The sequence below is a fragment of the Amblyraja radiata genome, chromosome 13 (assembly GCF_010909765.2).
Source record: "Amblyraja radiata isolate CabotCenter1 chromosome 13, sAmbRad1.1.pri, whole genome shotgun sequence".
In the NCBI taxonomy this organism is placed as follows: domain Eukaryota; kingdom Metazoa; phylum Chordata; class Chondrichthyes; order Rajiformes; family Rajidae; genus Amblyraja; species Amblyraja radiata.
Window position 1 is genome coordinate 2,359,762 of NC_045968.1, and position 13,069 is coordinate 2,372,830.

General features: G+C 42.6%; 1 protein-coding gene across 1 annotated transcript in view; it reads right to left on the reverse strand.

The window, feature by feature from the left end:
• The window catches only part of clstn2 (calsyntenin 2), a 530,962-nt gene that overhangs the window by 378,559 nt on the left and 139,334 nt on the right, over nt 1-13,069 (reverse strand). Inside the window, exon 2 of the mRNA XM_033031091.1 lies at nt 10,178-10,213. Coding sequence (XP_032886982.1) covers nt 10,178-10,213 — 36 coding nt within the window. The remainder of the gene's footprint in view (nt 1-10,177; nt 10,214-13,069) is intronic.

Genomic DNA, 13,069 nt, shown 5'->3' on the forward strand with positions numbered 1-13,069 from the left:
CTAGGATGAAAGATTAGCGATGATCTTCCCGAACAAACATATTTAGGGCAGCAGGTTGGTGTAGTGGTAGAGTTGCTGCTTTACAGCGCAGAGCTCGATCCAGGCTACAAGGGCTGCCTGTACAGAGTTTGTACATTATCCCTGTGGCCGTGTGGGTTTCCGGGTATTTTGCATTCCTCCCACACTCCAATGACATACAGGTTTGTAGGTTGATGAGGTCTGATGAAGGATCTCGACCCGAAACATCACCTGTTCCTTTTCTCCAGAGATGCTGCCTGACCCGCTGAATTACTCCAGCTTTTTGTGTCTATCTTCGGTTTGTAGGTTACTTGGCTTCAGTGAAAGTGTGTAGGCAGTGGGCCAAAGGGTCAGTTTCCCTGCTGTATCTCTAAAGTCTAAAGGCTAATTAGATATATTCGTTCCTCTACTGGGAACCACTGCCAGGAACATATCGGTGTGTAACTCTAGTATAGCATACTCCATCTGCAGTGCAATCTTTTTTGTGTGACAAAGGTACTGTTTAAGCAGCTGCTTTCTCTTGTACGAGGCAAAGCATGCGTCCCGTGAAGGGAATATTCCATCACTCTCCTGAGATGCTATCTGGGCATTGGGAAAGGCTCTGGGGAGTCAGGAAATAAAACATTCATCATACAGTACGCACCCTCTGACTGCTTTTAATTTTTGCTTACATGGAGTCCAACAAACTACGTTTCTGGTCAATGGTGATGCTCTGTTCAATTCCCTACCCTCGGTTGATCATGGCCTGTCAAGGGCAGCACGGTGACACAGTGGTAGAGTTGCTGCCTCACAGCACCGGAGACCCGGGTTCGATCCTGACTACGGGCGCTGTCGGCACGGAGTGTCTACATTCTCGCCGTGATTGTGTGTGTTTTCTCTGGGAGCTCCGGTTTTCTCCCACACTCCAAAGACGTACAGGTTTGAAGGTTCATTGGCTTTGGTAAAATTGTAAATTGTCCCTAGTGTGTGTAGGATAGCATTAGTGTATCGCTGGTCCGCGTGGGCCGAAGGGCCTGCTTCCGCGCTGTATCTCTAAACTAAACTGTGTCTTTCCTTGCTTACCTCAGAGATTCATATTTACACATCTAGTTGTATGGACTGCATTGACAAAGGTTGGATGTGGGAGGCAGGGTGGAAACATGAGCACTTCGGAGTGAGAAACTGATGTGGTAAGTCTGTTAAATTAATTCCTGTAAAATGAAAACTCCCAATGCCTAAGTCCCAATGCAGAGCACTCCACAAGACTGTTGTCAGGCAGATAGGGGTTTTTATTAATGCCCTAGTGTGCTGGGAAGGCTGAAATCATGAATAAATCAGACTGCTTCTTTTAAAGATGTGGAGATTAAACCAAGTCTTTTTTCAGATGAGCAGCATTATCGCAGGATGGGTGGGGGGAGGGCGAGGGAGGGGGGGGGGGGGTGAGGGAGGGGGGGGGGGGGGGGGGAGGGTGAGGGAGGGGGGGAGGGGGAGAAAGAGGGGAGGAAATTAGAGTACTTTTGTCAGGTGTGAAGGTTTCACTCATTCTGTTTGCAAGAGGCAGTTTTATGCAAAACACCAAATTTTACTGAAAAATATGTTTCAATGTGCATCTTGTCCAGTTCAGGCCTTTTTCCTAATGGCTGTCCCTAAAACAAGTGATGTTACAACTTTGGACATCACTCACTGAGCCCGGCACTGACTCCTTGAAAACGTGACCTGTTTTGACAAAAAAACATTCTTGGTGGCAGCTATCCTTGTTGTGAGTTAGTGCAGGTTTCCTTTATTCTGTGTCATTCTCACTACAGCTTCAGTATGTTATTCTTCTTGACACCCACGTTCAACTTTGATGGAAAGCGACATGGTCAGGCCTCTCGAAGAGATCTGTGACTTGAGCCCCAACAATTCTGGCAGGAAATGAAGTGTTTTAGTTTGGTTTAGATGAGAGTTAAAGTGTGGAAACAGGCCCTTTGGCCCACCAAGTCCGTGCCAACCAGCCACCACCCATCCACTAGTTCTATCCAACTCACAAGGGACACAGAGAAATGCAGCGGTACAGGCGGTACAGCTGGAAAGAGGGAACGTTTCGGTGATGTTTCGGGACGAGACCCTTCTCACCAGAGATGCTGCCTGTCCCGCTGAGTTACTCCAGTGTTGTGTGTTTATCTTCAGTGTAAACCAGCCTCTTTAGTTCCTTCCGACAAATAACTATAAACCTGCCCATTTTTGGAAAGAGAGAGGAAACCAGATCATCCGGAGAAAACCCACGCAGTCTCAGCGAGAACGTACAAGCTTCATACACACAGCTGCCGTAGTCAGGACCAAACCCTTGTCTCTGGTGCTGTAAGTCACCACTCTGCCATCCTAAGGGAGTCTGCATGGGTCTTCCAGTGTCCTGACCAACATTCCTCCATCAACAACCATCCTTATTAGCCTTTCATCTCATTTCTTTAAAGATCTTACTATGATTTTCATGATTTACATTTACACAAATCTACATTTTAAATCATTTGTTACTTCTGGAGTGTAATAACATATTTTTACATTAGCATCTGCTGCTCAATTATTCCCTCTGGTTACAAACCTAAGACATTTAGTTCTTTATGTGTTGGGAAAAATATCCAGAGGATTTTTCCTGATACACAGAGGGTGGTGGGTATATAGAACAAGATGCCAGAGGAGGTAGTTGAGGCAGGCACCATAACAGGATTTGAAAGACACTAGGACAGGTACATGGATCGGAAAGGTTTCGAGGGATATAGGCCAAATGCAGGCAGATGAGACCTGTTTAGATGGGTCAGCAAGGATTAGTTGGGCCGAAGGGTCTCATTGCTGCATTACTCTACAGAGAGAGCTGGATAGGGCTCTTAAAATTAGCGGAGTCAGGGGATATGGGGAGAAGGCAGGAACTGATTGGGGATGATCAGCCATGATCACATTGAATGGCGGTGCTGGCTTGAAGGGCTAAATGGCCTACTCCTGCACCTATTGCCTATTGTCTATAACCCTAAGAAAGAGCCGAATAATATTAGATGATTTTTTAATTATCCCAATCACGGAATTGATTTAACAGATGAAGGCGAGGAATTCCTCTCGGAATTTATCCATTCTACATATATATATCGCACACACACACACACAAACACACACACAAACACACAAACAAACAGACACACAAACAAACAAACACACACACACACATTTTACACACCTATACACAATCAATGGATTGAGTTTGGTTTTTAGCATTCAGATAACAAGCATTGCTTAGAAAGAGGGAGTAAATGTAAAGATGGAGAATGTCACCTTCCTAGTTTTCATCACACCAAATATAAAGGGGATATGGAACAGGCACTTTGCAGAATTAGACTGCATCATAGAGCTAAGGAGCCATTGTCAAGAGCTGTGAGCGTTTCACCAGACTGATCTGACAACATTCAACAATGAAGTTCTTACTTGCTGCAGCTCAACAGTCTCCTTAACACAATTATACACAAATAAATATACAATAATCACAAATATACCATTTTTCACCCAGTGAGTTGTGAATTTGTGGAATTCTCTGCCACACAAGGCAGTAGAGGTCAATTCACTGGATGAATTTAAAAGAGAGTTAGATAGAGCTCTAGGGGCCAGCAGAATCAAGGGATATGGGGAGAAGGCAGGCACGGGTTACTGATTGTGGATGATCAGCCATGATCACAATGAATGGCGGTGCAGGCTCGAAGGGCAAAATGGCCTCCTCCTGCACTTATAGTCAATGTTTTCTATGTTAATAATACAATAAATGAACAGTCAGTAATAATAGTCATAGAGTCATACAGCATGGAAACAGGATCTTCAGACAATTTTGTCTATGCAAACCAAGATGCCCCATTTAAACCGGTCTCATTTGTCTCCATTTCACCCATATCTCTCTAAACCTTTCCTAACCATGTGCCTGTCCAAGTGTCTTTTAGATGCTGTTATAGTACCATTAGAACCACACTAGCCTGAATATGGCTAATCCTGGAAGTTAAGCAGGCTCAGGCCTAATGAGTACTTAAATAGAAGACAGCCTGGGAACATCAGGTGCCGTAGACATGGGAGGCACAGTGGTGTAGCTGGTAAAGCTGCTGCCTCACAGCTCAAAAGACCTGGGAACGATCTTAACCTCGGGTGCTGTCTATGTGGAGTTTGCACGTTCTTCCTGTGACCCCCGTGGGTTTCCTCTCGCATCCTAAAGACATGTGGGTTTGTAGGTTAATTGACCTCTGTAAATTGTGTAGGGAGTGGATGAGAGTGGGATAACATGAAATCGACAAGTTCCAAGTTCGATCTAAGCAAGACAGAACTAGCAGCTCAATCTTACAGGGTACGGGTGCTACTGACATGATAGCAAAACCGTCAAGGATCTACCAGCACCACTTGGAAAGAGGGACAAAAGATAAAACTGGAAAGAGAGAGTTGGTGACTTTTTGGAACTGGCTGCCAGGGGAAGTGGTAGATGCAGGCACAATGGCATTGGACAGATACATAGATTGGTAAGGTTGAGAGGTATATGGGCCAAAGGCAGGCAAATGGGATTAGCTTAGATGGAGCATCTTGGTCAGCATGGACATGTTGGGTGAAAGGACCTGTTTCCTTGCTATATGTCCATACACCTGGCTTCTCTAGAGTTTATAGGTTGAATGTCGAAATCATGAATCTACAGACTGGGATGCTTTGAAAAAGGGGTTGATCATTAAGCAGAAGGAATTGAGAGATAAGAAATGTCTTCACCAAGATGATGATGAATCTTTGAAATTTCCCCCCCAATATTTAGCTGATGTGTGATGTACATGGTATTTTTTGCAGTCTGTTCTTAATTTTGCACATTCTGTTATGGATGGCAAGTCACCATTTTTTTTTTAATGTTCTAGAGTTTCATCTATCCATGTTCTCTGAAGATGCTGCCTGACCCGCTGAGTTACTCCAGCACATTGTGTCTTTTTTTTGTAAACTGGCATCTGCAGTTCCTTGTATCTTCAGTTTCAATGATGGATTGATAATACAAAAATAATAGTTTGACTTTGTTGTACTATATAAAAACTGCATTTTTTATGTTCTTCTATTTGTTCCAAGTCAGATCTCAAATGTCTAGACTTGTTCAATTGGCATAGGCCTTATATTTTGAACCCATTTTTCACCTATTCACTGCCAAGTTTTTTTTCCAATATTGTCCGTGACCAGATTATACTCGGGGGTGGCACTGAACAGGTTAAATATGTAATAACAACTTGGCTGGTGAGTATATACAATTTATCCTCCACATTAAAAATGGGGATTGTAAATACTTCCCTGGACAGGATTATAGAGAAGTGTAACATGAGTGATTATGTAATCATTGATGTGGCAGAGGCTTTAGGATATGATACTATAGAACTTTATTTATCCCAGGTGGGAAATTGATTTGCCAACAGTAAAAAAAAACACAAAATACATGAAACATGAAATTAAAGTTACGAGTGGGAAGGATTGGGGGGGGGGGGGGGGGGGGGGGGGGGGGGGAGATGGGGGAAAACTGAGTGTCATTCTCCAAGAGTGGAGAGAGGCTTACTGGCAAAATCATTGAGATATCAGTTAAAGCAGCAAAGTGCATCAGTTTTAGGTCATCATCCTCTCTGAATAGAAGGCAGATACAAACTACGAGAGCAAGGAACTAGAAACAGCAGCTGCGGGACTAGTGGCAAGGTAGTAGGTGGTGATTAATAGTAAATTTAGCATAGCTGTTGATAATCGATAGACATGTTACTCGGAGGAACACCTTTCCAGAACCACCTCCTCCACCTTCAAAAACGACATCACCTGGACCCACTTCAAGTCTTTCCAATACTGCATCAACAAAAATGCATCATTATGCGAATAAGCTTTCGTATATTAAAACGGATTAAATGTTAGATGCAATGGTGGCTTAATTTGTGACAAATCCACGTCCCATTGCAATTAATTTTTACATCACTATGTATGGATGTTCTGCTTTCATGGAAATAAACTGAATGCAGAATCTGATCTATAAACTCAGATAAAAATCTTAAAGTGCAATGTGCACAAGGAATTGAAGTTATTAAATGTATTTGAGGCAGGGTCCTTTGTTCTGGCACCATTGATATGATGTGCCAGTTTTCAGCGCACACATCCTCAGCTGAACAGTGTTTTCTTTCAGATGTCAGCCTTTCTTGAAGCAGTTTGCTGAGGAAGTTGTCAAAACGGAAGAGGTTCCTTTGTACTCTCTTCAGTCGCCTTATCTCACCGAGTCTTTCATTGTCTAAGATGTGTAATTGTTATTTAATTTGCGCAGTAGATTATTTTGCAAGAAAAAACATCTTCCAAAATTCGGAAAGTTAAACCTTTATCTGTTGAGAATGCAATGGTAGTTTCTAACGATGCAACTTACAGAGGGAATGAGAGAGAAAGTATATGTGGTGTATTTTGACTTGAAGAAAGCTTTCAATACTTCCACGAGAGATTACTGTGCAAAATCAAACCACATGGGATTGAGGTAAAATGTACTTTATGGACAGGGAGCTGAATGGCAAATAGGAAACAAATAATAGGGTCATAGAAACATAGAAACATAGAAACTAGGTGCAGGAGAAGGCCATTCGGCCCTTCGAGCCAGCACCGCCATTCATTGTGATCATGGCTGATCGTCCCCTATCAATAACCCGTGCCTGCCTTCTCCCCATATCCCTTCACTCCACTAGCCCCTAGAGCTCTATCTAACTCTCTCTTAAATCCATCCAGTGACTTGGCCTCCACTGCCCTCTGTGGCAGGGAATTCCATAAATTCACAACTCTCTGGGTGAAAACGTTTTTTCTCACCTCAGTCTTAAATGGCCTCCCCTTTATTCTAAGACTGTAGCCCCTGGGTCTAGACTCGCCCAACATTGGGAACGTTTTTCCTGCATCTAGCTTGTCCAGTCCTTTAATAATTTTATATGTTTCTATAAGAACCCCCTCATCCTTCTAAACTCCAGTGAATACAAGCCTAGTCTTTTCAATCTTTCCTCATATGACAGTCCCGCCATCCCAGGGATCAATCTCGTGAACCTACGCTGCACTGCCTCAAACACAAGGATGTCCTTCCTCAAATTAGGAGACCAAAACTGTACACAATACTCCAGATGTGGTCTCACCACATTCTATTTTTTCACTTCTATTTTGACAGAAAATATTTTTTATTTCACAAAAAATATTTTCCATTTTCAAAATATTTTCAAATTCCTTCCACCATCCACACGTTTCACATCTCTTCCCCCTTTACTCACAAACTGTGTCCGCTTCTCTATCCCTTGCCTTTATCCATCTACCAATCAACCCTTCTTCACCTGTATCCACCTATCACTTGCCAGGTTTCATCCCATCCTAACCTCTTCCCAGATTTCTCCCCCCTATTAGTCAGCTCAAAGAAGGGTCCGACCTAAAACACCACCAACCCATGTTCACCAGATATGCTGCCTGATCCGCAAAGTTCCTCCGGCACTTTGTGTTTGTTGCAATTTAACCTGATACTGAATTTATCGGCAATAAGCATCTACAAATGGGTTTTATTTAAAAGCAATTCAATTTGGCTAAACCTTCCACGATAAAGCCTTAATCTATTTTCACATCCTACCTAGTGTTCCCTCACTGCCCCACTTTCCACCATAAAGGCTTTTTTTAAGCAGGTATTACCAGCAATTCTTGAGTTCCTCACCAGGGCAGCACAGTGGCGCAGCGGTAGAGTTGCTGCCTTATAGCGCCAGGGACGATCCTGACTCTGGGCGATGTCCATATGTAGTTTGTACGTTCTCCCCGTGACCTGCGTGGGTTTTCTCCGGGTGCTCTGGTTTCCTCCCACACTCCAAAGATGTACAGGTTAGTAGGTTTATTGGCTTGGTATAATTGTAGATTATTGTGCGTGCATGCGTGTGCGTGCGTGTGCGTGCGGGAGGGGGGGGTCGCTGGTTAGCATGGACTCGCTGGGCCGAAGGGCCTGTTTCTGTGCTGTATCTTTAACCTAAACTAAACATTTGCTGGCCTGTCAACCTGCCTGTTGGTGGAATTACATGTCAGCTCTGCACTTAGCTTCATACAGATCGACAGCTCTCATTGTCACAAAGTCCAAGGAACAGAAGAATTGTAGAACGCCCTTTGTGTCAGATTATACACCAGTGGAATAAAACTGCAGCATCACTATAATCTTACTTGTATTGACAGCCCGCAATACCTGTATTTGGACTCTCAAAGCAAATATGAAGTCCATCTAGAATAACAAATGCAAGTTGCTCCTCAATTATGATAGTCAGTAAATATACAGCATAAATGAACAGATTTGTTATAATGTTCAAGCATTTAAAATCTCCATAAATGCGATTAGTTTCAGTAAAAATAAGAAAAGAAAGTATTTCATGAAAAGCCTAATCATTACCATAGCGATTGTGCGTTAGATGCCTTTGGAGACAGCATTTCGAGAAATTAATAAGTAGAAACATGGAACTGCACATGCTGGTTTATATTTTTTTAAAAGACATGTAGATCCAGATATGCTGCCTGACCCATTGAGTTACTCCAGCACTGCGTGTAAATGTCTAGGAACTAAACCTGGTAAAACAAATATTGAAGATTGATAATAACCTATTTATTTCCTGGCTTTCAGTTTCACTAAATGGTCACCCAAATGGATATAATAAAGGAATATAATAATACGGTAAACCCTAAAATAGCGGACCACGGTGCGAGGGATAGTGTCCGTTATTGCCGATTGTATAACCCGCTATAACCGAGTGAGGGGGGATCGTTCAACCCAAGGCCGGAGGGAATAAACGGGGTGATTGGGGGAGGGCGGGGTGTTAAACAACAGTAATACACAGGCCGGGGAGCCACAGAGCCCCCTGTCCTACACGCAGTGCGCCGGGGACAGGCCCTGTAACTCTCTCCCCTCCCCCAACTGGAGGCTACCATCACGTGGTGTCAGATCGTTGGGTAATTGTGACGTGGACAGTCTCTTCCCCAGAGTTTTGGGGCTGTCCCACTGTACAAGCTCATTCCAAGAGCTCTCCCGAATTTTAAAAAAAAACAAACTCGTGGTAAGCACGTAGAATGTACGTAGTGGGTACGTCGGAGCTCGGGACGTCTCTTAGCAGCTCGTAACGGCTAGCGGCAGGTACTCGGGAAACGCGATAAGCTCGTGAAGACTCGTGAAGATTTTTCAACATGTTGAAAAATGTCCACGAGTGCCCCCGAGTACATAAGGGCGGCTGTTACCGTAATTCTCCCAGTTCGAATCAGGGGAAACTCGGGAGAACTCTTGAATTAGCTCGTACAGTGGGACAGCCCCATAAAGGAATCGAGAACGAGGGGGTATAGGTTTAAGGTGAGGGGGAGAAAGATTTTATAGAAAACTGAGGAGTGACGTTTTCACACAGAGGGTGGTGGGTGTATGGAATGAGCTGCTGGAGGAGGTAGTTGAGGCAGGTAGTACCATGTTTAAGAAACAGTTGGACAGGTACTGCACATTGATAGGACTGGTTTAGAGGGAATATGGGCCAAATGCAGGCAGGTGGGACTAGTGTAGATGGGGCATATTGGTTGTTGTGGGAAAGTTGGCTGAAGGGCCTGTTTCCATGCTGAACGAGTCTATAACTTTAATTGGTGGATGTGGTGGGGGTGGTGCAGTGGAACGGGAGCCTCGGTCCATTATATCCAATATCCGCCAGATAGAGGTTCGTTATTCTGACGGTTTACTATAGAGTTCATTGGTCATTGCTGAGACATCTGGCCAACTGTGACTATCCAGAGTAAATGCAATAAATGAGAATGAGCAAAGAAAATATACCCAGCAGATCCTGCTCAATAATGCACAAACTAAACCATGTGACTGCACTGCCAATCAACAATGCAACTATCAGAGGTTCGAGAAAGGGGGGGCTCCCCAATAATCATCTAAAACAGTCCATGGAACGCAAGGCTACACCCTTGGGCAAATGTTTAAACCCAAACATTAATGACGGGCACACATGCCACAATAAGACGCTGCGAATTAAAATGTTTGCATTTGACCCTAGTATTGTTACAAGTCAAACTGCCAGAGAAATAAAATTTCAAAATAATTATGCTGCTGTAAATGTTTGCAAGCTGTAATCTACTTCAGAACATTTAAAAAACAATTAAAATACAGTACCTCTCTTGAATCTGTGATTCACCCCATCACCATGCCCTGCACAGGGAAAAGAAAAACATGATGTTATATTGAGGAAATAATTACTTTGACTTAAAATTATTAAGCATTTCCATTTTAATGAACTTTGTATTAGCAAAGTGTCTAATTCAAAAATTAATAAGTTAACAGATTTATGCAAAGATAAAATCACCTCAGACAGAAGGCATCTCATTTGGTTGAAAGGTATTTTTAACAGATATTTACAGAACGGGTTGCATATTTTCCAATTAACGTTGAAAATCTGTGAATATTAGTGATGCCATTACTCAGATTACACAGACTCTGCAAACCCATTCAAAAGGCCTACAAACGTCAACCATTCACTTGGCTAGACAAGCTCAATTGAACTAAGCGATAAAAGGTTAGTCATAGAGTCGGTTCACGACCAGGTTCAGGAATAACTACTTCCCCACAGCCATCAGGCTATTAAACTTGGCTCGGACAAAACTCTGAACATTAATAGCCCATTATCTGTTATTTGCACTTTATCAGTTTATTTATTCATGTGCGTATTTACGTATATAATGGTATATGGACACACTGATCTGTTTTGTAGTCAATGTCTACTATGTTCTGTTGTGCTGAAGCAAAGCAAGAATTTCATTGTCCTATCAGGGGCACATGACACATGACAAGTGTGGAAACAAGCCTTTCGGCCTAACTTGCCCACACCGACCAACATGTCCCATCTACATTAAACCCACCTGCCTGTATTTGGCCCATATCCCTCTAAGCTTTGTCCTAACCATGTACAGGTCTAATTATAGTCCCTGTCTCAACAACCTTCTCTGGCAGTTCATTCCATACACCCTTTGTGTGAAAAAGTTACCCCTCAGATTCCTATTAAATCTTTCCAGCTTCACCTTGAACCCAAGTCCTTCGGTTCTCGATTCCCCTACTCTGGGCAAGGACTCTGTGCGTCTACCCAACCTATTCCCCTCATGATTTTATACACCTCTCTAAGATCACCCTCACCCTCCTGCGCTCCAGGGAATAGAGTCCCAGCCTGCTCAACCTCTCCCTGTACCCTCTAGCCCTGGCAACATCCTCCTAAATCTTCTCTGTAGCCTTTCCAACTTGAGAACATCTCTCCTACATTGGTTGGTTACATGTTATTGGGGGTAACAGTCAATATTAGATCATTTTGCAGCAAATTAGGTAATGTTTAAATTTAAAAGCAACGTTGAAAATTTGACATAGTCAAAATGCAAGACAGAGTTAAAATGGTAAGACACAAAATGGGGAAAGACAGATTCAATAACTTTCACATTAAAATGTCCACAATTTCATACTCTTATAGCAATGTTCAAGATCTGTCAGCAAGAAAAATATACTTTTCTTATTGAATGTCTTTTATGATTATCTAACTATAATATTATTACTCCCAGTAAACCTGAAGTTCCAATAGCTTCATTATTACATGTTACGATTTGTTTCAATCCCCAAGGAATTGAAAACTTATAAAAGGGACACCAGACAGAATATAGACAGAATATTCCTTCACATGGTTTGACTGTAATTTAACACTTAATAAACTTTATTTTGCAGTTACGTGGAAAATAGCCAGCATGCTTTTGGAGTGAAAGCATTTATAACCAATCAATATTGGCAGAATTAAATAATATTGAGAGTAGGGAAGTTTCAAACAAGAGGACATGATTTGAGAACTAAGGGACAGAAGTTTAGGGGTAACATGAGGGGGAACTTCTTTACTCAGAGAGTGGTAGCTGTGTGGAATGAGCTTCCAGTGGAAGTGGTGGAGGCAGGTTCGATTTTATCATTTAAAAATAAATTGGATAGGTATATGGACGGGAAAGGAATGATGATGATGATGATGATGGATGGGATTTATATAGCGCCTTTCTAATACTCAAGGCGCTTTACATCGCATTATTCATTCACTCCTCAGTCACACTCGGTGGTGGTAAGCTACTTCTGTAGCCACAGCTGCCCTGGGGCAGACTGACGGTAGCGTGGCTGCCAATCTGCGCCTACGGCCCCTCCGACCACCACCAATCACTCACACACATTCACACACAGGCAAAGGTGGGTGAAGTGTCTTGCCCAAGGACACAACGACAGTATGCACTCCAAGCGGGATTCGAACCGGCAACCTTCCGGTCGCCAGCCGAACACTTAGCCCATTGTGCCATTTGTCGTCCAATGGAGGGTTATGGTCTGAGTGCAGGTAGATGGGACTAGGTGAGAATAAGTGTTCGGCACGGACTAGAAGGGCCGAGATGGCCTGTTTCCGTGCTGTAATTGTTATATGGTTATTTTATAAAATCTATTAAATATAGATCTTCCCCCAGAAACCCCTTAAATACATAATGGATTAATCACTATTTAATGTTATTGGGGTTGACGAGAAAGGGGCAGATAATATTTGAAATGTCCCTTGCCTAACTTTAACATTTGAATGCATACAGTATGTCCATTTTTATGAAGATATAAAGCAATTTAAAACTCTTTCACATTTAGACAGCAGGAAACTTATGTGCACTGATAACTCCATATGAACTGTTGGGATGATTATTCAACTTTGTATATATATATATATATCTTTAAAAAAATCATTTAAAAATTATCTTCATTTAATTTGTAAACTCTAAAGTCAACAGAAAGCAATGCATTCTCAGGACTAATTCTCGTTCAAATTTTAATACCACATTCTGGACCACAATTCCCATAATTTACCACACACACCTCTTTAGCAATAATATTCTTTATTGATTACATTGGGGCCTAAATGTAATAGGCCTACAACCGGATGTGGAAATAATAATGTACAAAGTGACCCCTGCCCCCCCCCCCCCCCCCCCCCCCCCCCCCAGTCAATTAGCATGCCGAGTG